The 26915-nt window shown below is 40.9% G+C and overlaps 1 protein-coding gene across 1 annotated transcript in view; it reads left to right on the forward strand.

Moving 5' to 3' along the window:
* KIAA1549L (KIAA1549 like) overlaps window positions 1-26915 on the forward strand; it is a 109658-nt gene that overhangs the window by 43588 nt on the left and 39155 nt on the right. The window contains exons 2-11 of the mRNA XM_054171872.1: window positions 4692-5039; window positions 7842-8456; window positions 9827-9939; window positions 11458-11677; window positions 12528-12661; window positions 14044-14206; window positions 17849-17908; window positions 19465-19616; window positions 21108-21279; window positions 23910-24073. Coding sequence (XP_054027847.1) covers window positions 4692-5039; window positions 7842-8456; window positions 9827-9939; window positions 11458-11677; window positions 12528-12661; window positions 14044-14206; window positions 17849-17908; window positions 19465-19616; window positions 21108-21279; window positions 23910-24073 — 2141 coding nt within the window. The remainder of the gene's footprint in view (window positions 1-4691; window positions 5040-7841; window positions 8457-9826; window positions 9940-11457; window positions 11678-12527; window positions 12662-14043; window positions 14207-17848; window positions 17909-19464; window positions 19617-21107; window positions 21280-23909; window positions 24074-26915) is intronic.

Consider the following 26915-nt stretch of genomic DNA (forward strand, 5'->3'; position numbering starts at 1 on the left):
TATATCATATTATGTAATTTGGTGCACAGTTCAACCTTTTCAAAGCATGTTGTTTCTTTTATAAAGTTCTGGAAATGATGTTTTTATATATTTTTTTCCTTTGTGTAATAATCTACATTGCTTTTAGTAGGGATCCTCTTCAGCCTCCCCCTGCATTTGATTTTTGCAGGGTGAGCTTAAAGTCTGAAAGCTTTATTAAAAGAGTAGCTTGTAGTTAAGAAACTACATTTTTATTGCATACAAGAAAGCTGTACTATTTGTGGGCTTGTAACTGCTAGTGGAAAAACTGAGTTCATATTTGCTGTGTTTAGCTCCCAAAGAGTCTAAGCAGATCAGCTTGCCCCTGCCCTCTCCCCACCCCCCAGAAAAAAATAATTAGGCCTCCAAAAAGGTAATTTGCTTTAAAATCATGTGATTTTTAAAATGGTTTTGTTTTCTTTTATCCCACAACCACAGGAATTCAGTTTTTATGTAAAGAATAAAAGCTGAAATGCTAATACAGTCTGTTTCACTTAAGGGATGGTTCTTTTTGTTTGGGTTTGTTTTGTTTTGTTTTTCCCCCAGAGGAAAAAACACCAAAAAACCAACAACCTCAAATATTGTAAGAGACAAGGTAAAATCATAAGAACTGGCAGCTTTAGTATTGCACATTCCCAGATGACCTTGAATTTTTTTTGCTACATGGTTCATTAAATCATTTATGCTGATGCCAACAGTGGCTGTATAAACTTCCCTGAATAAACACTGTTCCTTTAGAAAAGTTTGTATAAATGTGTGTTTGCAAATAAATAGATAAGCAGTGTGTTAAAGCAGGCTGTCAGGCTCACAACATCATTCATCCTAAGTGTTGCTGAGTAAGCAATATAAATGAAAATAAATACATGTGCTTAATTCTCTTCAGTTCTGTGACTGAATTATCTGATAAACTCAAGCAGAAATGGCAACAGGTACACACAGCAGGAGCATGGACAAGACCACTGCATTGCATTTTCTGGTTTCCATATGATGACATGTAATTTTCCTGCTGCCCTGCATGGCCATAAATTCCTCCTCTGCCATGCTCTTCTTTCCTGCATTTCCTAATGATCCAGCTCAACATCTGCTCTGTAAATACAACATGCAGATGATGCAGCTGGAACTGCAAGAGGCAGAGTTGCTTCCTCCACAACAGGAGCCTGGCTAATCTATTGTCTCTTACACTGCTCTTCAGTTCCATCCCTGCTTGCTGGACACAATTAGAGCATCCCAGCAGCGCTGCCTGTGTGGGAAGCAGACACGTTTCACCCCCAGGCAAGGCTGGCACTCAGTACAAGTCACACCAGTCTGTCGGCTCTTGAAGCAATACTGGTGACAGCCGTGAAGCATTTGCAAGCCCTGCTCTGCTCTCCTGAAACCCAGCAGCTTACATCTGAGCTGGCTAAGCAATGAAGGCAGGACATGAAAGTGAGAGAGTATTACTTTTTCATTACAGCCTTGTATTTTTCATTTCATAGCTAAAAGGTTGTTCTTGATGGAAAGCTTTGATGCTGGTGTATTTTCCTTGGTACCCAAAGGGAATCTCTCTGTGAGAGAGGGGAAGGTGCACAAACATTCCTATGACTTAGTGCAGAATGTATGCTGGGTGGAGTTCTCATTACAACTTCCATGTTGATTTGAATTTGTCATCTTCTTTCACAGTGTTTTCAGCTGTTGATATACATAGAGGAGGAATTTTCCCATGTCTGCCCTTTTTCCATGAAACACTTGTGGTTTGCGCAGTATTTGGAACAGATCTGTAGCTGTTGATCTCTCTCTACCAATTCTCAAGTGAAGTATATGTACTTTGGTTTAAACTCCATGTATTGAGAAGATAGCTTTGCCTTTTGCATGCTGCATCCATCAGTTCAGTGCTATTTCAGGTTTATATTGTCTCACTACTCATAAAACCAAAGTGTGAAGAAAGATGTGAGGAGTAGTGCAGACTGTGTATGGATTGATGTAGATAGATTTTGCTGTTCTAGAAAGCAGGAAAACACTGACTTGTTAACTCCCCTTTAGTACTTATCAAACTCAAGTCCTAGAAGTCCCATGGGAAGACTTTGTGCTCACTTTTCAGTATGAACTTTCAGTTCAGAGGTAAAACAAGACAGCTGGAAGTTTAGCAGATCAAGGAATTTTGACTTCATCAGCTGAGATAGCCTCACAGAAATTTAAACTGCAAGTTGCTTAAGGCCTGATTTTGCAAAGCGCATCTTTTAGTTCTTAATTTCAAGCACATGTTTCAATCCTGTTGAGGAATGGCTTGAATTGCAGGGACATGGTTTTATGGAACAGCTGCTTGAACAAAGTGTGTAGGCCGGACTCCATCTTGTTGTTTACTGCTCACAGTGAGCTAGTGTGCTGATGCAGCAAGGCCACCATAGCCTTGTGGCTGTGCTTGCAGCTGCTTGCAAGATAACAGTATGTGAAACAAAGTATATGTGAAACAAAGGACTACTGAGAAAGGAGCTTGTGAAGTCGCACGTAGACCTAACCGCAAGGAGGCTGGATATTATAATGTAACCCTGGACTAATAGCCAATAGAATAATGATATTTGTGCATATTTAGCTGAGATGCTTTATAAGCCGTGCTTTTGAACAGTAAAGTTGAAGCTTGCTTATCAATCATATTGATTGCTGCGAGTCTTTCCCTCACCCATCTCGCCGCTGGATATTTCTTCACGACAAAATCTATTCTAGTTGAGCACGATACAGGTCTTCTTTCCTTCTTTCTTCTTCTGCTAAAAAGCCACCTCACTGTAACAGGGAAGAAAAAGCAATCAAAGCACAGTCTAAATCACAGTGTGCTTCCCAACATACGGTAGAGCATGTAGAGTATCAGAAATTGGGCCTCACCAGCCATTTCATCCCCCAATGACATAGCAGCAGCTGTGCTGCAAATACGTAAGTCTGCTGCAGACCTCTCCTGGTGGGGATGAGGATCCCTGGGGAACTCTGTAGTCTCCTGTCCGGCTTGCTGATCTTCAGGTGCAGTTTCATAAAGGCTGATTGCGCTTTCCATTAGCCTGTTTATCTCCCCTTGCTCTAGATTGCCCTGAGTGTGTCTACCTTTTCTCTAAAATGTTGGTGTGCAAGTTAGTTTGCATTAGGTGAAAGGCCTGGGGACTTTTTTTGGTTGCTAGGAAGGCAGAGCTCTGTTCTGTTATCCATCCTAGAGCTGGCTGCTCCCCTTAAAAAAAACCTGCTTTTGGATTCTATATTCATACTTCCATTTAAGTGGAGGAAAGATAATAATGGCCATTCTTCATCATGACTTAAGAAAGCCTTTAAATACAGGGATAAAAGGGGAAATCTGTAGTCTGCTTGTATTTGTTGGTTTTTGGTTGGTTCTTTGTGTTTTGTGTGTGTGTGACAATGCTGTGCTGAACATAATTCCAACATACTCCTGTTGAATGCACACAGGAGCCTGAAGGAGCTACTCTAAACATCTACTTTGGCCTGTATGTATGGATGATGGGCGGTGTAGCACAAGAATATCAAAAGAAACTTTGCTTTAAATAGGTGCAGCATGACCCACTTTCCTTTATTGCACTGTCTGGTGTTCTGCTGCTGGTTCTTGTTGATGTGGGCAGCTTGCCTTTTGTGTCATTTGCTCTGTTGACCCTTGGGTTCATTGGTGGCTGGAAATAATGCCCAGCCCCTTGTATAAACACGTATCTCAGGGTCTGCCCCTGCTAACTTTTTCATGCCATTACACTGGAGGCATCCTCTGCCTGATCCAGATGTGCTGCAGCTGGAGGGCAGGGATTAGCTCTGTATTGTGCCTCTATTTAGCTATGCAAGGGGACACAGCTTGGCGTGGTCGCAAGTGCCAGTACTGAGTTTCAATCTATTATCTTGTTGGAGGGGAAAAAAACCTTAAATTTTACTCTTGGTGAATCTTAATCTTTAAATTAGTAAGAAAGTGAGAGTTCCCATGCTACAATTTTAGAATAACTGTAATCATTTGAGGAAAACAAAGCCTGGAAACACCATGGTGTTGAATGTAGAATAAACTGGTGTTTGAAATGGTGTGTTGCACATCTGCACATATCAAAAAGAAGTTTAATTTCCTAATTTGTCTTGGATCTTGCCCTCCTTCCCTCATGTTCACCCCTGTTTTATTTTCTTCCTTTTGTGTCTATAATTGCATGCATTATTAGAACTGGCAAGATGAGCACCTCCAGATGCATCCTACAGGAACTAAGCCAATGCTGACTCTATTCCCATGTCAGACTGCATGCCAAGTCAGTGAAGCTTGGTTGTCAGAATCTATTCCCTTTCTATGCTGCTCCTAGACCCATCTTCTTACATAATATTTTGACCAGGGTGACTGATAATAACCTCAAGAATTGTCCTAAGCTTCAGAAGATGTCTTTTAGTACATTGAACCATCCTAGTTAAAAGTATGTTTTGAAATAGTATGGTGTAGGAAACTTTTCTTCTGTCAGCTGAAATTACTTGAGGACTTTATAATCTACCACATTGTACCTTTTACTGGTTTTGGGGTTCTTTCAGGATTCTCTGGATTTTTATCCCCTTTGAATAAAACCCAAAAATGTTAACTAATTTTACTGAACAAAGCAACACATTTTGTGTTGTGATTTGTCAAGATGAGACAACTCCTTATCCTTTTGGGAGAGAATGCACTCATTTTATTTGTTACTTTACAGGTATCTGGCAACAGCCTATCAATGTTGCTCCATCTGCAGGATCTTTTCCTAACTGGAGATCTATCCTCTCACCGACACAGCCTTCCTCAGAAGCTAAGACTTCCTCAATAGCTGACATTTCTATGGGACAAACTTTGGAGAATGCAAACTTGCTTCAAATGATTAAAACAACGCTGACTGGCACACGTACCAGAGCTTTGGATGAAACTCATCTGTTGCCCACTCTTTATCAAGGCAGTGGAAACAGTGCGTTCCAGGAGCCCGCTGAAGTTTCAGCTGAGTCCCCTCTAAGGTCATCATCTCAAGATGCAGATGAAACAGCTGCTGTATCAGGTTTGCCTCTACTTGGTATGTTTGCCACATTGTCCACTGCACCATCAGTGACACATCTGAGTACAGTTGTGCCATTCCAGCTAATACCATTAGAAACACCTTCCATTTCAAAGGAAAGCACATCAGGATCAGACATGCTTGCTGCTGTTCCATCACCATCATTCTCTTCATTGGTAATTCAGTCACCACATACCATTAACTTTTCTAAACCAGCTGTACTGCCCATCAAAGTCACTTTGTCTGCAGATCCTGAAGGTTTCTTCACAGATTCAGCCAGCTCACAGGTTAGTGAAAGCAGATCTAGCCCTCTAAACATGGTCACTGTAGTACATCCCAGTGCAGTGAACCACAGAAAGGGTCCTGAGTTGTTCACGGGTACCACTCCTGTCCATTTCTTTGGACTGACAACAGTGCATTTCACAGGGAAAAGGTCTCCAGTTTTGTCTCTGTACTCTGGTATTTCTATGTCAAAAACATCTCAGTCTTCTCTGTCAGTAAATTCCAGAAGCCAGTCATGGTTTCCTAATGAGAGTATGTACAATGTGTCTTCTACTGGAGTAAAACCAACCAGCCAGCCATTTAAGGTAATGCTGCCTGACAGAAACAGTGATAACACTCTTCTGTCATCACCAGTTTTTCAGGATAAAGCAGAGGTTCCTACATCAGACTTCCATTCTGTGGATACTCCACATCTAATACCTGAAATGAGTCATCCTCAGTCTTCCACAGCAGTGACTAATTGCACTACAAGTTGTACCAGTGTGCCTTTCATGTCATCTTCTTCTGAGAGCCTGGCTGAGGTCTCCAGCTCAACAGAGAGCACAGCTTCCCTTTCACTGCTGAGATCACTTATTCCAGATGCAAAGCACACTCACAATGCAGTGCTGCCAGAACAAGCATTTAGGAGTGAAACAGGTTTTCTGTCTAGAAATGCAAAACACCCCTTTTCCACAAGCACAAGGTCTCCCTTCCTAACAGAGACAAATGACACCTTTACTAGGATAGGACACACAAACAGTCCCAGTGCAGCAGCAGCTAATGAGGATATTTTGCAAATCCCTTTGACTCTTTTCTCTCAGCACTTGGTGGGGGCTCTGAATCAGGCTTTTGCAGAAGACCTGGCTGATGGACCTAATCATGTGAACCACACTCAGTTGCCAACTGCTTCTGCACAAACTCTCCCAACCTCTGATACCTTTCCTGTGGCAAAATCAACAAAACTGCCTTTCAGAAGAGGTGTGACAGCAAACACATCTATGAACTTTAATGCTAGTAGTGTTTTGCCTTACAAAGCTCAGCTTTCCAAAGTTTCTCCAGATATCCAAATCAATAACGTCCCCAGAGGATCAAAGATACTATCCACTGTTTTGGAAACTGCCACACCTAGTCCTGATCTAGCTGCAGTTCCCTCAGTTGCTTCCAATAGAGGCCTTTTAAAACCTGAAACTGCTACCACAAATACATCTGCTACTGGTATCTTTGTGACTGCACATCTTTCACCTGGAGGTGCAGAAAGTCCAGATGTAACTGCAAACGGAAACAGCAAGAGGAGGATATCCACTGTTGTGACACCACATGCAGAATATTCATCTCCAAGAGCTTTAAATCATTTAACCTCTGATCAGACTTTGTATTCAGTTGATAGGAAGCCACTCGCTTCTGTCATGCCTCTAGTGTGGGGTCTGCTGCCACCACTCATTTCTGTGACAACAGTGATGGACAGGCACAGCTCCAGCTTTTCTGGGAATTTGGATGCAGACTCTGAAAGCAATTTAGACCCTGTCAACTCTCCTGAAGTTGGAACTTTGGCTTCTGCGTGGACTGATACAAAGCTGCTGCCTTCAGCTGGCATTACTATTCCTTCAGTAAAAGCTTCAGTCAAAACATCAATAAGAGAAGTCCTTCCAAGTACTTTTCCATTGGAAACCGAGTACCACGCACCACACTCAGTAATTTTAAGTCTGCAAAAGAAAATTAATACAAATAAGCAACCACTTCTCACCACCCCTTCAGCAAACCATACATATGCAAACTCTAGTCAGAACATTTCAGATTCACACTTGGCTGGAACAAAGATGAATAGTTTTCCAAAATTTGATGCAGATGCGTTTGCACTGAAAACATCTCCTGTTCAGCATTCATCCCTTGCTACCACTCTGACAGTGCCAGACCCCCTGCAAAAAAAGCATGGAAGCACAGCTGAAAACATTGCTAATTTCTATACTAATGGAGACATTAATAGCAGTGCACAGTATGAAGCACCTCTTCATTTACATGTGCTTTCTGTTAATGATACAGGTGCTTTCCCTCACTCTCTAGAGTCACAAACAACTGGTGCTGGAAAGATTGCATTACTGACAAAAACCTTAGGCACACCACCAGCACTGCCTTTTCATCTCAACAACTTGACTGTTGCAGCTAGCAATGAAAGCGTCCACAGCGTATGGCTGACTGAGTTCCCCTCTCCTGTCACCAAGCCTTCTAGGTCAAGGCTTTTCCAGAGTTTTGTTACAGAAGATGACACCAGTTCTGGGAATTTGCCAGAATTTGCAGATAACCAGTTGGAGTCCGCTGGTTATTTGCTTACGGCTGACAAGAGTCCAGCTATGTTTAGTGAGGAGGAGCGGGATACAAGTGCTATAAAACATAGCCTAGTTCCCAGTAATATATCTAATAAAGATACTGAGGGCATCCCATTGCAAATCCTTACCACCAGTGATCTGCAGTCAGTCATCATAACTTCTGTCCATGCATCACCAACACAGCTAACTTCTCCTTTTTTAACAACAACCAACTTTACCCATTCTGTCATTACAGTGTTATCTGGCGTATCTTCTGGTGCAATACCTACAGTAGGAACTTCAGAAGCAAAACCACTAACAAGAAAAACATCTCCAGCTTCACCAGTGCCAGCTTCTTCCTTCTCTTTTCTCGGCACTGAAAACATATCTTTGCCATCTGTGATGGCTTTAAGCACACCCATACTGACACTAACAAAAAATAACACTGCCACAAAACTGTCACCAGACATAAGCTCAGTAGGAACACATACAGAGTTTCCTTTTACAACAAGAAACACAACTGCATCACCCGTGGACATGACAGCTATGCTCATAACCCCTAAAAGCAGCACAGTCACAGCTTCCACGCTTGCACCCACAGCAAACGTACCAAGGCAGATAGAAACAACAGCCACTGGCACCCAGAAGTTCCCAAGCTCAGAAATGACCAAAACATCAACCCCATACCCACTGACAATTACAGCAGCTTTGACATCTATTACAGCATCAGCGAAAACAACTAGGCTAAGCCCTGCTCCCGTGGAAAGTACCCCTGCTCATCCCGAAACCACGGCAGCAGCCGCTTTCGCTAACATGACTGCAGCCCCTCCCCTGGACTGCCGGCTCTCCAGGAACCTCATGGTTAAAACAGGTACGTGGGGTTGCTGAGTTTGCTGGGAGGACCTTGCTTGTCTAGGGGGAGCAACTGCTGACAAGCGGGAAATGCACTCAAGTGTCAAGGAACATGGGAACATTGGTGATTAATTTAGGGACAAGGCTTCTGCACTGATAAACCAGACAGGTAAAAGCAGGGGAGCTAAAAGAATGACATTGGCTTCATTCCAAGCTTGGATGTTGCAGTGAATGTGTCAAGTGAAATGGTGAGATCAGGTGCTCTGAGGATCAGTGAGTCAACGCAGGGATCTAGTAGGACCACCTATGTGGAGGGGCAACCCCATTTGACATGGTGGTTTGGTCTCCCCTTTGCAGCAAGGAGCCTGTATCACTGGAGAGGGAGTGCAGCAACCTGCCTGTCTTTGGCCGTTTACATATGAGGATCTTATTCTGCTTTTCTCTGAGCACCTAATTCTGTCATTAAAGATTCATTTGAAAATAATGCCTAGTATTTAGAGTTGTATGTTTCAAAAGGGAAGGATTTGCAGCTTTCTCTGTGAACAGTCCCACTTGTGGCTCTAGCTGCTTTTTACAGAGACAGCTTTGCCTTAGCTATAAGAGCTCTAAGCTAAAGGGGTCTGGAAAGGTCCCTTGCCCAGGCTTGATATGGACTCCATATAGTAGCAGAGCACAGCACCAGGAAGTGTGTGTATCCTGGAGATACCAGCAAAGAAAAATAGCTACATAAAAGGGTTTGTAACCTTATATAGACCTGTATGATACTGGGGGCAATGAAATGAGCAGCTTTTGGACATATTATGTGTTTAGCAGCTTCTGAATACATCAGTATCACAACGAGTACAACTGTTTCTAAAGACAAAAATAGTTTGTATACAGTATAGGATTGAAAGTACTTAAGTGCACCTATAAATCATTTTGCAAACTCTAAGAAAAAAAGTGAGTGATAATGTTAATAAAGAAAGCATATGGACACTTCCTCAGTGGAAGAGAGTTGTAGCAGTGGAGTAACAAATCTGTTTAAGTCTGGCCATGAAGTTGTGAAGCACATGTCCTTTATGTAGGACTGCCGGTGCAGCACCAGCTCAGTTCTGTGGGGATGTCTGTACACTCTCAGTGGAGTGGTGTCGTACCTCACTCAGAACTGCATCATGGCAAGACTTGTTATAGATGTTAGGCCTTGCTCTGGAAACAATGTACTGTTGTCATGGGCTGAATAGGGAACTTGGGATGCTGCTGAGCCCCTGCAGGTTTTGCTGCCTTTGGAGATACTGCAAATTCTAGCTGCTTGGGTGGTCTCCACCCAGCTAGCCCAATGTGAAAATTGAGAAAAGCAGACAGTAGCATGGTGAAGTCTCAAACCAATATGTAGTTCTTCTTGTTCCACAGTTCTGTTACTGAACACAAGGAGGATGCTGATCAGCAATCTTTTCAAGGAGAGCGTGAGAAAAGGACTCAACCAAGTGCTGAGACAAGCTTTCAACCAAAATGTCAGCGCACAGGTAAGCGTGCTTGGCTTGCCTGCATGATCTCACCAAACACTCTTCCACCAAGAGAACTGCAGCTGCCTGCAGCTCCAGTGGTGTCTCTGAATGCAGAGGAATCATGCAGAAGAGCAGTGAGCTTTTCCTATGGAAAGCAGGCACAGGCAACATCCACTCTGGGCTCTAAAAATTATAACTGTTCCAAATATTTTACCACTTTATCTGATGGAGTCGAAGGGAGAAAACCAACGTTCTTCTTGGTTTTCTGGGAAACAACTCCTGACAGCAGTTTGCTCCAGCTGAGGAATGACTTGATTCACAGTCAGCCAAGTACTCAGTCTGGATCAATTGTGAGAGCAGGGCTGCTAAACAGGGTGTCACTGCTGTCAATCTGCTCCCTGGTGTGAAAACCCAGTGCCTGACAAGTGCAATTCCACAGGGACCAAAATCTTGAGCAGAGAGAGAGCAAGTTTTGTTGAAAATAAATGAGGGAGATGTGTCCATCACATTGCAGCTAAATTGCACAAACCTCTGTGTTGCTGTGTGTAGGTGCAGGCTTCAGTGGGTTGCTGGGGCCCCCTTCTCTGCCACACAGGTTCCTGCGCACATGGATTCAGCACAAATCCCTGCCTAAGGCTGATATGAGTTATACTCACTGAGCCACTGGGAACAAAAAAGTAATTTTGCTCAAAGAAGAGGGAATCAGTCCCCATAGTCTATTGCTGCAAGTTTGGATGATCTTAGTTGATTTGGGAATTGTGTATTACTGAGTTGCAGCAGCAGCAATGAAAACTGTCAGAATTGCTCTCCCACCTTCTTGTAAATCTGAGAGAAGCTGCATTTTCTAACAGAAGAAACTGGTTAAAATGTAGTGTGGTGGACCAGTTCCATATCTTCAACTTTTTGTAAAATATAAGATTTTGAGGTAAAGCTCAACTTGTGTTTTGGCTCACAGTGTATTTGTTCTTGTGGTTTGTCATTTCTACTAGTGTAGAAAAATACAGTGATTTGGTTAGAAGGGACTTTTGAAGATCATCTAGTCCAACCCTGTATCTTAGTCACATGAGACAGTATAGAAAAAGTAGTATAAAAGAGGTAGCTGAGGTTGAAGAATCAAATATTGGAAACTTCTGTCTTTCAAAAATTTGTGTCCAAACCTCCAATGATAGACACATGCATAAAGTCACTAAACTTCAAGCATGAGGTAGGAGCGGGATGTTCTCTGGATTCTCTGTATTTTTACATTAATGAGTAAAATGTCTTAGTACATACACATGAATGAAGCCCTAGTCTAAATTAGAGGGATGTGAGCTGTGGTAGTTGTACTGCATTGCTTCAAGTTAGAGCACATTTCACATGGGCTCAGTCTAAAGCTCCCTGAGCAGTTCTGCTAATACTGTCTGGTATGACACTAAGTGTTCCTGTTGGATTTATAGGGGATTACAGCTATATCTGGGATGAGATGTCCCATCCCATAGTGGTTGAACTGCAAACACAATAAAATTAAACCCTCCCATTTTCCTGTGTGTTTTTTAGATTGAAATTATGGAGCAATCAAATAATGTAACAGTTGGTTACTACGTTACACGAGGGAGACTGGTCTTTATGCCAGCTGCTGTAATTGAAAGGCTTCTTGCATATGGCATTAGCAATGCCACAGCAGATATAAAGCAGCATGTGCCACATCTCCAGTCTGTGGCAGCCCTGGCCCTGCCGTGGAAGCCTCTTCCCGCATACCACTTCCAGCTGAAAACAGGTGAGTGAGGTCCTGCCTGCCTGCATCCAGGGGTGTGTGTGTGTCACAGAGGCCATGCCTCTCCTTCACCTTGCTGTCCTGCCTCAGATCCCTCCAGTGCAGCAGTGGTACAAACTCTGCTTTGGGGTTGTGTTGATGTGGCACAAGTAGGACAGCTGGTGTGTGCCTCCCTGTCCTGTGCAGTGGTCTGCTGTCACTGTGGAAATAGTGTTATGGCAGGACCCATTGGATTTGACCTAGATCCCAGCCATCTGACCTAGGGGCACTGTGTAATCCCTCTATGCTGTAGCAAGTATCAGTGCACAGCAGTTGCAGTGCAGCAGAGTAATAGGAGGTACAAGAAAGCAGAGTGCTGTAAACCAATATATTCAGCTGTAAAAATATTTCTTGCATGTGTGCTCACATGTTTGAATACACTTACTGCAATTCCCCAGTTAAGTACACTCTTCCTAGCACAGACAGAATGAGAATCAATATTTTGATTGATTATGTCCTGCAAAAGCAAATATCCTGCAAGATTTAAGAGTATAATTTGTGTTTTAGAATGATTTCACTTACTGCCTGGCTCTAAGTATATGTACAGTGAACTGGCTTTACCATCCTATAAATCACTGCAGAAACAATCTCCATTTGTTTGTAGAGAGAATCAGCTCTAATAATGCAACTTAAGTCTTACATTTTGTCTTAATTAAGGCTAGCTTAGTGCAGTGCTTGAATGACATAAACTGATCTTATGTGGCATTATTTTCATCTACTTTAATTTGTAAATTGAGCATTTTGCTGTGAGGCATTACAGGAGTTATGCAACCAAGAATATTTTGTCCACATACAAATACCGTTTCTTTTCCAGAGCTGCAGTTTGTGGGTCAGACAGACAATATACAGTCATGCAAATTTGTTCAGACCATGGAGCAGCGGTTACAGAGAGCATTCCAGGATGCTGAAAGAAAAGTCTTAAACACCAGCAACAACTTAACAGTTCAGGTACAACGTTGTGTGCTTTGCAAGTGCCTATTGTCAGACTCCCTGGGCTATTGTTTGCTGGGTGTATGCTTGTATTTCAGCATAAACTTACTTCTATAGTGGCATTATGCTTCCATCTGAAATGTTCATGTTTTGCAGGAAAACTTACAAATGCATGATTTCTAGAAGAATGCTACCATTACTTTCATGAATTTGAGTTTTGCTTTTTGCAGTTAAATCGTTCAAGCGAAATTCAAATAAATATATTAAAGTATTCTTCCAAATCTATTTTTACTGAGTATGGTATTTTGACACACTAGCTGCTTTCAGTGAGGCTACTCAGGTGTAGTGACATGCATAGCTGTTTGTAAGATCTGAACTGATGGGCTGCATTTCTTTCTTTTTTTTGTGTGTGCATTTCAGTTCCATACTTGCAGACCTAAATTCACTATTAAGGGCCTGGCTTTTGCAGACCTTTATATAATGGGCCAACACCCTTATGCTTTGTGACATGCTTCAGGAATAAAGAAATTGTCCTCTCTGTGATACGATATACATGTTAATCTGACCTTGAACTCTTCTGATGCTTTTGTTGTACTGTGTTTTATGTTTTCATTCAGTGATCCAAATCATAAAAGTGGTGTGTTTAAACAGCATTCACGAATGCTGAGTGCTGTTGGCCCTACCTAAAAAGTAGCCATAAAACATCACTCTTGTCCTGGGGCATGATTTTTCTGAGCAAATGTTTTTTTCCGTTCCTGCCCTGCCTTTGCTTCTCTCATTCCTGCATAAAACTGGTGTTTGAGGATCTGATCCAGTACTTGCGAAACAGAATTGGTCCTTAAATGCAGTCATCAGATTTGGGCACAGGAAGAGACTAGCAGGTAATTGTATGATGCTAGGAATGGAAGAGACATCACAGCCCTTTATTTTTTTATGGAGAAGATATGGGTCTAGATAACTGCACTAGGAAGGCAGAAAAGAGAGCAAGGCATACAGGCCTCTGCTTCAAACAATGTTGGTTTTTTGGTTTGGTTGTTTTTCATTTTGTTTTGTTTTGGTGTGGTTTGGGTTTTTTTTGTTGTTGTGGTGTTGTTTTTTGGTTTTTTTTTTTTTTAGATAAGCATCTTTTCCCTCATCTTATATTTCCTGGTAAAAACAGGGAAAAGTATTTTCAGTCCTCACTCCACCTTTTCTGCCTACTGCTGTCCTCCAGTGTCCTACATGTGCTGAAATAGGAATTTAAAGTATCACACAAAGTTTTGCACAGCCATGTTGAGTAAGCTGTGTCTAATCCATTGTTCAAGTTAATATTTCCCCAGTTTGTTTACACTGGTTTGGCTGGGATTTATTTTAACTGAGCTGAACCACAGCTGCACATTTTTTCTTTACCTCTGTTTCAGATTTTGAACACCTCCAATGTCTCCCAAGCTGTCACTCTGTTTTATGTAGTGAACAATCGAAGCACAACTCTAAATGGCACTGTTTCCAGCAACCTTCTTAATCAGCTGTCTGCTGAGCTGGTGGGTTTCTACCTAACCTACCCACCCCTCACCATTGCAGAATGTAAGTACGCACTTCCTAGCACACAGCTCCTTAAGATTAGTCAGTGTTGAGCTTCTGCTTTACAAGCACCATGAGCTTTCTTATCAAGCTCACAGGTTGTAGGTGTTTTTGCTGACTACTTTCTAAACTACTTTTATGTTTAAAAAAACCCCAACAAAATGACAAATGAGGGAAAGTTTGAGAGGGGGAGTTTCTAGGTCCAGCATTTACTCTAGCTGCTGCAAACACTAGTAGATAACTAAGAAAAACATACATATGCTGTCATTAACAAAAAACAAATAAATACCTGTGCCAGGTCCCAAACAAAAGAAAACTGGAGTTTTGTATAAAACAAAATGCAGAATATCCCAAATTCTCCATTTCAGAAAAACTGTACACAGCATGTGGAGTTCATCTTCAGCATAACCCATTGCTTTGGTGGAAGACTTAGCTCCCAGTGTTTGCTCCAGTGGCAAGGGGTAGCATGCTTTGAGGGTGTGTTTGGGCTGTGGGTAAGGTCTGTCTATACTTGATCCTCAGTTTAAAATGTGTTATAAGCACTTTGGCATCAATAAGTGCTTGCATTTCAGTTGTTGTGAAGAGCCAGCAGTACAGAGAGCAAGCATGTTGTGTGCCTGGGCAGCCTGTGTGACATATATGCCCTCTGACTCTGCATGAATAAAGGGACATGACATTTGATTATGGGCATTTTTGTTTAATCAGTTTGTTAAACTGGTATGTGAAATTAAGCTGACTGTAGGGAAGGGTTATCTGCTCACTGGTGGAGATCAGTGTTCACTGGAAGTGAGAGGAGACAGGAGCGTGCTGGGTATGTCAATGCATGGTAATGCACTCTGGTTAAGGAAGTTCCAGCTGATCTCACTGTGTGTTAATCTTCATGAGATGCCTGTTAAATTTGAAAGAGGGTTCTCAAATACCAGTAAAGATCTGGTTAAACTTCTGGTAGCTATCAAACTCACTGGTAAGGCTAAATGTGATGGAGTAGCTTGTAGTTTTTTCATTTCACAAGTGTTGGAACAATTGATCACATAAGGGAAGAGCCCAGTAGGTCTTTATGATATGAACACTGGACTGAGTTGATTCATAGCTTTAGGTAAAATTTTTAAGGTGCTTGTTCATTTTCTGGGGAGATGGAGGGAGAATGTTGACAAATAGTATGTTTGAACACCTAGGAAGGGGATTTAGGGCAGGGCCTGTCCTCTTCCTTTTGGTGACTGGTGGTTGAGACTGTCCAAAGAGTGCTCTGTGTGCAGGACTTGTCTTCATAAGGCATCCAGGATCACAAGGTAAAAGCCTGAGGAAATTTTGATGGTGGTCAAGTGCTTGGCCTATAAAATAGGCCTGTGCATATGGGAAGGATTGGGATGCTTCTCACAAAGGCAATACAGGTGGGTGTTTGGTTGGTAGAAGCTGTGAAAGCCATTTGTCATATACCAAGAGTCTTGTGGTATTGCAGCTCTGTGCTGAGCCTTACACATGATGAACCAATTCAACAGTCTTTAGCTAGTGTTCCTTTAGCAACTAATAGCTTCTTTCATTTTGGAGCTTTATTCCCAGTGCAGCAGATATACTGCAAACTCATTGACTTAATATGCACATGGTGTTTATGGCTTCAGACTGATAGCCTGTCTTGTGAAAATAGTTACTTTGTAAAGTGTTTGATGCTTATTCAGGTGGCAGTGTAGTTGTTTCAGTTTATCAAACAAATACTGCAGCTGTTCTCAGTGTGTTGTGTACAAATAAACTCCAGTATCTCCTCCAGAGTCTTGGCAGTCTGTGGTGGAAATGCACAGGACATGCCATGAATCCCTCAAAAGCTGTTACTGCACGTAATCAGATCCTTTACAACGTCTACTATTTCAAACCACTTTGGAGTTTAAAAATCAAGGTCACTCAGTAGCAGTGTATCAACATGCAAGGCATGGGTATTTTCTGAATTAAGTTCCAAGTATTAATGCTCTCCTCGTTGCATTCATCTACTGAATGAAAATGCTGCGTCGTGTAATGAATTGGCAGCGTATTGAACTTTACTGCCAAATGCACTTTGGAGATGGCAAAGCTAACAAAAGGCATCAAACCAGCAAACATCAGTTTCTCACTGTTAAGGAATCTATTGAATAATTAATTAAGATATGGCAAATGGATATTAATAAAAATATCAATAACTTTTTGTTAATATGAAAATTTGCCCAAACCCAAAGGTTTGATGTATGGTTAGAATATATATTTACAGTGAGAATGGACAGTATTTAGGCAAATATAACAATTTTAAACAATTTTCTGCAAACCAGTAGGAATAACAGGGAGAGGATCCCTGGGCGCAAAATGCCGCTTGACCACGGCGGGGAGGGAGACTCGACAAGAACCGTTAAGCCAAAAAGGCAATGAATTGATTACTCACAGGTGATCCCACCCAAGCAGGCAGTGCTGCTGCTGTGTATTAGCTGTTGAGGCTTTGGGGGCGCTCTCGTGCGCCAGGCACGGCTGGTTGCCGGCGGGAAGGCCACGCGGTCTCGGGGCTGGTCCGGCTTCAGCAGGACAGCAGGCTGTTTACCATGCTATTGTGAAAGGCTCTTGGCTTCCCTGGTAAACTGAGGCACAGCAGAGTTCTAGTTGCAAGGGGAAGCAAGGCTTGACTCCAGCTCCAAGGCTCGTGGCTTCTCTAGCTTGCAGTGAGTAGGTTCATGGCTTTTATCCCAGGCTCTGGACCGGGCAACTCCAGGAGGGGCAACTTGAGGCAGCTTCAAGCAAGGCAAGGCAAAGGCGACTAGGAATCAGCCTGTATATATATCTTGCCTGAGATTCAATTGGACCAATAGGACAACTGAAGCCAGCACATAGTTACCCTAGGAAAAGGGGTTCTGCCAGGCTGTGGCCATGAAAGGCAGAAACATAGGCCTGGTCTAGGAGAAGCAGTGGCCAGTGCATGTGCTCTTACCCCAGAAGGAAACTTGTTTACCCAGATGTGCTGGGGCCTCTCTTTTGTGCCTCTTCCTGCGTTACCCCAATTTCTGCAGGAAGGAGTGGGGAGAGGGGGACCACGTCTAGACACATGAGGGTCTGTCTGGGTTTGTGCTGGGCCCATTTGGCCCTAACATGTCACTCACAGATGTAAACACATATGGTTGTTATACCTTAAATGGTATTTGTTACTCTCATTTGTAATTCTTGCGGAACTGCACTCTGTGATTGGTGGAATCTGCTCCTGGTTTATATTAATACTATTTTTGGTTAGAACTGTGGACTGGGTTAAGTAAGGGTGAAATCATGGAATCACCATAGAATGCCATCTTGTTTTCCCCAGGGAGAAAGCAGCAGAAATGTATATAACATTGTCACATGCATATTACCTGTAATTTTCAGTAATGGGCAATCCTGGGCTATGTCCCAGAGAGTGTAACAGCCAATATTCTGGCAATAGCAGAGGCGTGTTCTGCTTTGTATGGCAGCAGTTGTACTGTTTACACTTGATGACCTTTTTCAGACAGAAGAGAAATTGTAACCCAGGAAATTATGCCTCTAGACCCCTTCCTGGGCTATAGTTCAGGTTTATTTAGCACTTTCTGGTTATCTAGTTTTGGGAACATATAAAGAGTCAAATGCTGGAATATTATCATGTAATTTCAACTTTTATTTTTAAAGCTTTGGAGTATCCAAACCTTGATGTCTCAGAGTCAACTAGAGACTACTGGGTGATAACAGGTACGTTTAAATTTTCTTCCCTCCTCCATGCACTTCAGGTAATTTTTAGTGCTCATTTATATGAAAACAGTGGTGCAGTAATTCTACTCAAAAAAAAAAGTGGCTGCCAACTGAGCCTTCCCGTTGCATTCAACTGAGCAAATGTATTTACAGTTACTCTGGGGCATAACTGTGATTTATCAGCTTGAGCAGAGACTTCTCTTGCATTCCATACCGCCTCAGAATTTACACCGCTTTGGCTTAAGCACTTCAGGAGTGCAGCATTATCTTCTCAGAGTTTTAAAACATAAATAGACTTTTTTATTTTTCTCTTTTTTTTTCCTGGGACTTGGATTTATATCTGAAATCAAAAGGGGCTTGTAGAGACAACCCAGGAATAAAGGTGATCTGTCAAAGCAAGGAGGTTTGTTGTGATTTACTGACTGAGTCCAGGAATTTTGGCATCTTTCACCTGAAGCATTAAGCACCACTTTCTGAAGGAAAAGAAGGTGCAAAGAGTGCTATTAGGCTTCAAAATACTTGGTTTTGTTTTTGTTTGTTTGCTTTGGTGTTTGTTTTTGTCTTTCATTGGTATTGCATTCACAATCCTTTTGACTTTTTAAGTGATAACTGGGGAAGAAAGAGACCCTTTCTCCCAGCCGTCTTTGAGTCAGTGAATACCAAGGCCTTTCTAATTGGTGTGTCTGTATCTGGTATTGTTTAATGCTCAGGAGAGCAAGAGGAAAAGAGCCTGACAAGAAATGGTTTAAATTCTACACTCTGCATCCAGAAGCCAGCGTGATTTAGTACCTGTTCCATCTATTCATAATTTTGAGATAAATTTTTGCAGAGATTATGATCTTCTGAAAAGAGTGGTACAGCTCTTCCCCATTTGGACCCTGTGAGCCCAATACTCCATTTTTGCCTTTATGCACTTACTGCAGTGGAGTATTATTATTATTACAATGGAACACAGTTTTAAAAGCAAATCATGGTAGTCCCAAAAGATTTTTGAAATAATATTGAAAAATCATACATATGTATGAATTAAATTAGCATGGCATACCACTTTTTTTGAACTTCATGTAAATTCAGTGTCTTTTTAATTGTACATGCATTTATACATGGAAGAAAAAAATTCAGTTGTCAGTGCTCTCAAACATGATACTTTCTTTCAAACAGATTTCCATTGTATAAAATTGTAACTTTGGATTTCAAAACTGCTGGATGAACACCTGGTTTAGTTAACAGGAACATCTGATAATAAGCATAAAACCAGGTATCTCTCAAAGAGGTTTTAACTTCTTACATTGAAGAACATAGATTTAGCTGAACTGAAATCTTCGAGTTTGTGGAGCATTTTACTCTCTGAAACACTGTTGACAATATTAGAGAAGAGTAGTGAAGGGTCTGAAACAGAAGCTCATTATATCCCCATCAGGATTTTCTGAGGGGGTGCAACAATGTCCAGCTCTTTTTCTTCTAATCTAGATAGATCATCTCTGTTCTAAACCACTCTACAGACCATGTGCTGTATGTAGAGATGTGTTATATGTGATTTTTCTGTATTCCCTCAGTTATTCAAGGAGTTGATATTGCATTACTTGGACTGAACAACCAGAGCTTTGCAAGATTAATGGAGCAGCGTTTGGCCCCACTCTTTATGATGTCCCATCAGCAAGGAAGACGATTCAAACGTGCCACTACTGTGGGCAGCTACACTGTGCAGGTGCTCAACACAGCATTGCTTGCACCTAGATATATGTCAAAAAAGAGCTTTGTTTGCGTGTGTCCTGCCTCAGTTTGTGTAAAAACCCAACCAACCAACCAAAAAAATCCCAAACAAAAAATAAACCCCAAAAGTATAATTGGGTTGAGATGTTTCTGCCTTTTTTGATGAATAGCAAAGCAGCAAGTGCTGAATGGCTGGCATTACTAATGGTGGTGTTTTTCTCCAGTCAGCTATGCTTGCATGCCTCTCCTCTTGTAGAAATTGTCATTGGTTAACCATTGCTAATAAACATTTTTTCTTTGGTTGCTATGAGGATTGGTACACAGTATACCTATTTTTAGTGTTAAGTCTTGTATTCAGCATAATGAAGAGTTTCAGGCTTTTGTTCAATGGGAAAAATAAAGTTTCTTAGGTCTTCATTTCCTAGGTAACTCAATAAAACTAGAAATTCTTTTTGTTGGAAAAAAAATACGTGAAGCAGTCTTTATACAGAGTTAGTCATCAAATCATGTGGCTAGAGATCACATTATGAAGTAGAGATTTCCATCCCAAGTAATTTACTAATTATCTTTCTCTTATTTAGCAACATTTCCCATTAAGTACTTTGAAATGATCATATTTAGTTTTCTCACTAGTTTAGCCACCTGGTGCTAGTTGTGGAGGATTCAAAGAGGATCAGCCTTCAAAATGACAAGTTACTGCTTTTCAATTACATGATGTTTTTCAAGAGTCGTTGTTGTGAGATATATAAAACAAATCACTCCTTCTCATTTGCCCAAAATTCTGTGCTTTCCCACTGACAGAATCTAAAAGAAGGAACATGTTTTCACTTGCCAAAAATGTGAACCTTTGGAAAATTTTCCATGAAAACATGATATGTTAACACATAATGCCCATAACATAATGGAGAGGAATCACAAAACTTCCCTTTTCTCTCAGTGTTAGAGGTGTTTGACACTTCCTCCATTCTCAGGAAAGATAGAATTATAACATAAAAATTCTGCTGGTGTTGTGCAGAATAAAATGGAAAAAGCATGATTCTTTTTATTGTGAGCTTAGGATCAAAAGCAATGAGTATAGGAGTAAAATGTGAGGAAAATTTTCAACTGCAACATGCTAGTAAAATATATTTTCCAGTGTTAAGATTTTAAGAATCTGCTCTTTAGAGAGGACCACAATGTCCAAAATTTGATCCTTTCCTCCTTTTACTGCACTCTTTTCTTACTATAGGGGTTTACCTTAGGGTTATGTTTAAGATTTTTGAAGAAGGCAGACAGGACTGTCACCACTCTGAACAGCCTAGGCTATGAAAGGGAGACGCTCTGATCCTGTGAGAATACTTGCGTATATTTTATGCTTATATGGGGTCTGGAGTTCCTTGTGTGAACTGCCTTCAAATAGCTCCTGGCATCTTTTGCAATGGTGTGATACAAACACATTTTCTTTCTCTTTCTCACATTTTCTTTGTTATTTTGTTTTTCCTGAAAGATGGTAAAAATCCAGCGTATCCCAGGCCCCAAGGAGCCAGCTGAACTGACATACTATACTTTATACAATGGGAAACCTTTGCTGGGCACTGCAGCTGCCAAAATTTTGAGCACCGTTGACTCCCAGCGGATGGCCCTGACACTGGGTTATGTTATTCAAGTTCAAGCTGATCGTAAGAGTTCTTTTTAAAATTCTCTGGTTTAGTCCTTTAATTTCGTGTGGGTTTTTTGATTGTTTGTGTTTGTCTATTTGTGGAAACACCAGGGTAGGTATGAGGAGCCTCCAATGGTCACACAGAAGTTGGGCTGCTCTTTTTCCTGTGGAAAACTGACTAATGTTTTATCATAGTAAATCAAAGTTATATACCAACTGTTATTTAGCCAATCAGTGCAAAATCTACTGTACAGCTATATGAAACACATTTACTTCTATGAACTGAACAACTTAATGTTGGGGTTTTTTTGGTGAATAATAACAGCTCAATGTGTGAATTTGCTTCACATTGCCAAGGTCATCAATCCAGACATCATTAAAATTGTATAGTGGACTACAGTATGGATCTCCTTAGTGGCTGAACAGTATATAAAAGGGAAACCCTGGTGCCATTATTTCTTTCTGAAGGAGAAATAATAATTGCATGTAATGGTGACAGGAAAAGAAGGGAGCACTCTAAGTGATGTGTCATCCAGGGGCATGTGATTGAGGTAGACTGAAGTGCGATATAATTTCCAGAGATTACACCATATACTGTACCTGCTCTTTGATTTGATCATTGTCTGTTACTGAAACCAGGATGTCCATTCCTGCTTCCATAAAGTCTAGCATTTATTTTCTACATTACTTTTTGTTTTCCATGAGAGTATTTCTTTAATATCTTTTTTAGTAAAGCATCTGTAGGAAATCCATAGCAGAATCCTAGCCCTTTGTTCAATGTTGTGATTTATTTGGATAGTTAGATAATTGTGACATCTGCTGCTTATCATCTAACTTTGTACTTCCATGGTCTGATAAGGCAGCCTTGTTCATCTGTAGATTTTCATACGAGTTAAATATGCACAAAATACCATATGAGGAGAATATACAGAAATTGAAATCGTGACCCCAGGTAACTGAGATTCTGAAGTCAGAGGATTTGAAATGAGGGAGGCAGTTATATCTTTATACCTTATTACAAAGAAAAAAAAAAATCCATTTCTTTCACTTTATACATGGTATGTGCAGTCTGTCTTTGTAATCCCGAAGAAAATACTTTGTGTGCACTGCATTTTTACTCATTATAATTTCTATTATAGCAGAATGAAATGTTCTGTACCAAAAAGCAGTAAAAAAAGACATCTACCCTCAGGACCTCATAATCTGGTTAGACAAGACAGATGAATAACAAAAAGTATGGATGTTCCTGTTTTATAAGTGAGGAAAAATAAAAGGCTTGCTTCAAGATCCACCGAAGTCTTATTGCATTGAGCAAACTGTGGATTGACATACTCAAGGTCACATTGGAAGCTGGTAACTGAATTAAAGATGTAAACCAGGATTCCTAAATATCAGTCCTATTAGCCATAAGATCATTGTTTCCTATCCATTCCCTAGAAAGAAGTATAGATTTTCAACAACTGTTTGCTGCTCCTACAGCAGTAATCTATAATTAAAGTTATTGTTATCTGATAGAGTTCAGATTCAGTTTCCTTTCCCACAGCCCCAAACTAAATGTCAAAGTCAATAATTTAGAATTATGCAGGTCTCCTGAAAAGTGAACCTTGAAAGGCTTCAAGCTGGCATTTTGGGCAGTCCTTAAGCAGGTGGTTACTGTCGCACTGCACACAAGATATGTACCTGATGATGCTATTTCTGCATCACTCTATGAACTACATTGGCTTTGCAGAAATTTGTAGGTCTACAAAGAAAATAGGCTCAAGCTTCACATGGACTTTCAGCTGGCGTTTGTAACTACTACTGAACAAGAGGATATGTATTTGAAGTTTGAATCTGTAAGATGCTGAGTGCCTCTGACAGCTAATAAGCTCAATGACATTTGAAAGCGCTAGTCCCCTAGGAGATAGAGAAGGCTGCTTTCCACTGGTATTCTCACAATTGCCTGTCCATGTCAGCAACCAGTGGCATAGGAAAATAACTAGAGATAGCATGATGAAATGCACCCCTTTCCCTGATGCCATTATTAATGTATCTGCAAGTATCTCATAATTTTCCCTCCTTCAGAAATGACGGATTCATTTTGGCCTTAACTATGATAAAGTATTTCTGGAGCACAAGAGAAGGATTTTCTTATTGCCTGTTGATATCAGCAAGAGCTGTTAGTATGCTTAGCTTCACTGTTTTTGAAAAAGCAGTGCCAGTTTGCTGTTGCTGAGCCAGTAAGTCTTTGAGCCCTGGTATGGACCCCATGTTTATACTTCTAACACACATGCTACCTTACTCTGAGCTGGTTTTCTGTTTGAAAAATAATTAAGGATGTATTGCTTACACTTGTTGTTGTTTTTTATTCTGTAAATGAACCATTGGAGTGATGCCTAATATGGCATCTAACTTGACTTTGGGAGTTGATGGCTGCTTTTGCAGCAGCTGGCTATAACTAAGAGAAGAGATCCCAGGGATCTGTGAACTGAGCAGTGGTGCTGATTGATTGATTTATTTTTTTACATAGGGAATACAAAAGTATAGCTGGCTTTCTTACAGTCATTTTATATTCATTATTTTATGGGGACACTTGATTATTTTGGAAGCAGTTTAAATCATGTGTGTGCACAATGAGACTTATAAATGTTGATCTGCAATTTCCTGTAGCTGTGGTGAAGAACCCCCCAAACAACCTGTGGATCATTGCAGCGGTGCTGGCTCCCATTGCTGTGGTTACAGTTATCATTATCATCATCACAGCAGTTCTGTGCAGAAAGAACAAGAATGACTTCAAACCAGACACCATGATGAACCTTCCTCAGAGAGCTAAAGTGAGTGAACAGTTTCTAAATCCAGGATGTCTGTGTGCTTTCTAAAGTTTTAGCTGTGTTTCTCTGCTAGATGAAGGATGTTTGGAATTGAGGTGGTGGTTAGACACAAGTTGAACCTTTGCAATTCTCTTCAGTTACCCTTCTGTTTTACTTGGGAGTCATTAACTTCCAGCTTGTCCCCTGCTGCATAAGTAGCACTGATGGAATAACAGTTGCACAGTGATGTAAGGCCCTGAGCTGTTAAGCCAGAGTGAGCTTTACTCAGAGCAGATATGGGATGTTATGCTTAGACCTGAGCAGCAGCATATATACTGTGGGACCTCAATCCCACACGCATCACTTGACCTACTCCTACCTACTGCAGTAGCAATGCCTGAATGTCTGGGCTTTGGTAGCAGATCAGATTTAGTCCTAACCAGAAGGTCTCCACCTAACTGCTAATCCAGAAAAGACATTATTTATTTGATTTTTTTCCCCAGAAAATTTCTTCCACTGCTAGATGTTTTGATCTTTCTAATTTATTTGTGGCTATTGATTGGGTTCAAATAGTTTTTTTCCTTAGACCTGCTAACCCATATCAATTAGAAGTTGTATTTTCTAAATCAAATGTGTTTCCAGTTTGATTTGCTGTCTCTAACAGAAAATGTCATAGAATACTAATTTGGCTCCATAATGAAAATAGTCTGCCTGCTCAATCCTGCTCTTAAATGGCTCTTAAACAGGGCCACCCAAAGGTAGGAGGTTTTAGCCTGTGGTATGTAAGTTATATTGTCCCTTTGCCCTGGCTTTGTGGTTCTCCATTAGCATGAGCTAGAAATGATATTTTTTTTCTTTGGTTTCTTAATGCTACAGACAGCAGGATTATTGTGATTTCAGCTCACTTGCTTCTCCTGAAAAATGTGGATTGGAGGGAGAGCAGAAAGAAGGCATAATGCATATGACAGCTCTTCTTTCCTCATCATAGGTTAGTTGCAGATGGGTGCAGCTGATGCCAGTTGGAAAAAAGACATTTGTATCAAAAATGATGTGAAAATGACATTTCCATCTCGGTTCCAGTATGCTCATCCTATTTATCCAGTGTTATCAGACTAGTATTATGGCTAGATCTGTGAAACAAGCAATATCACAAACACAAGCAAAAATTTATACCAATGCAGTGATATTGTATAATGTCCCACTGAAACCGCTAAAATGCAAACCATGCTTTCTTTGGGGCTGTTGCAAATACTGTTTTTCTTATACGTAATTTTTCTTATATGTGATCTTAGTCTCAGCTGAAGGACAAAATGAGACTAATTTTTTAAGTTGTTTTGACCTAGCCATCTTTATGGGATGCTTTACAGCTGAAGAAAGTTGCTATTTGTAAAGAAAATACACTGCTGGTTGAAACCACAGCACAGAAAAAAAAAAGAAAGTGTTTTAATATTTTAATCCACAGTTGTCATTCCAAAAGAATGAGAAAACTGGATTTTTACTTTTCCTGAGAATTCAGATTTAATCAGGCTATAAAATACTGGGTCAGGTTAAAACTTAGTCAGGTTACAGCTGCATCAGCAGTCAATGCCACCAGATGGGAATTGCATCTGCAGAACAAAATAATTGGTGCTGAGCTCCCAGCATCCGCATTACACTTGGATCAGGAGATGTTCCTGCAGGCTTGCTCACATTTGCAGCTGGAGTGCAGGAGGTCCACTTCTAGAGCACATTGCCCCATTTTGGTATATTTTGAGGTTCCATAAAATTTAATTCATGGTATAGAAAGTCATGCATTTCAAAATAAAAGGTAAATGACTTTCTGTTTAGTTTCACAATGATGACTATTGAAAATGTTCACCCAAGTCTAGTTTTGAGAGTAGGCCATGGAAGATAAATTCTGCAGTGAGATTGGCAGTGGACTGTTTTCATCATTCCTCATTTCAGCATCTGTACTTAAAATAAGGCTAAGAAATCTATTTTGGGAAGATGATAAAATAAGGTAATTTGAAAAGAACAGTTTTAGTTTATTCTTTTAATTCCAGCATTAGGGATATGAGGAATAGTGGTTATTAGATGAACTCAAATTGCCACATTTCATGCAGTATGGCAATAGAAGCAGGTGATGACCACGTATCAGTCCCACACAGAAAATGAGTATGTTACATCTCATACCTTAGAAAAGTACCTGAGATTGCTTGATTAATGCTGAATCTGTTCTGTAAGTGGAGCCACAGCAGACTGATTTTTAGTTTAAGAAGCAGCTTTTATAATTTGTTTCTCTGCCTTAGATTTGCTTTTAAATCAAGGAGGAGTTTTCTGTTACCTTTTTAATATCCAGTAAACCGTATAGAGGGGGAAAGAGGGTGTTATGGGATATCCATACCCTTGGATTTCAGCTGGTATTGTGCCACCTTATGTGTTTGGATTCCAAAAGTCCTGTTCCAAGGGGACTGGCAGTGCTGAGCTGCCTGTTCATTGCTGCAGTCCTTTGCTGCTGGGAGCGGTGGAGGCTGCAGGTCCTTGCAGAGCAGAGCTGCCTGGCACATCCCTCCAGAAGCTCTGTCCCGTGCAGTGGGACAGGATGCACGAACGCAGCTCCGAGGGGTAATGAAACGTTTAGCCTTAAATATCCTTCTGTAGCTGGGGAATGTCATGTAACTGAACAGCAGCATTGCTGCCTGTGCCTGGTAATTAAGGAAGGACTCTTTTCTTGTAGCAGACTGAAGGTTAAGTAAATGAAGTTTAAAAAATGACCTCTCATATGTAGTGCAGTTTATAGTGCTTAGGAATTATGTTGCTGTTCTGCATTGCCTTAGCAGTCAGGGACATCTGGACTAAGTTGCAGGGAAAAGGAACTACTATCATT

The sequence above is a fragment of the Dryobates pubescens genome, chromosome 22 (assembly GCF_014839835.1).
Source record: "Dryobates pubescens isolate bDryPub1 chromosome 22, bDryPub1.pri, whole genome shotgun sequence".
NCBI lineage: Eukaryota > Metazoa > Chordata > Aves > Piciformes > Picidae > Dryobates > Dryobates pubescens.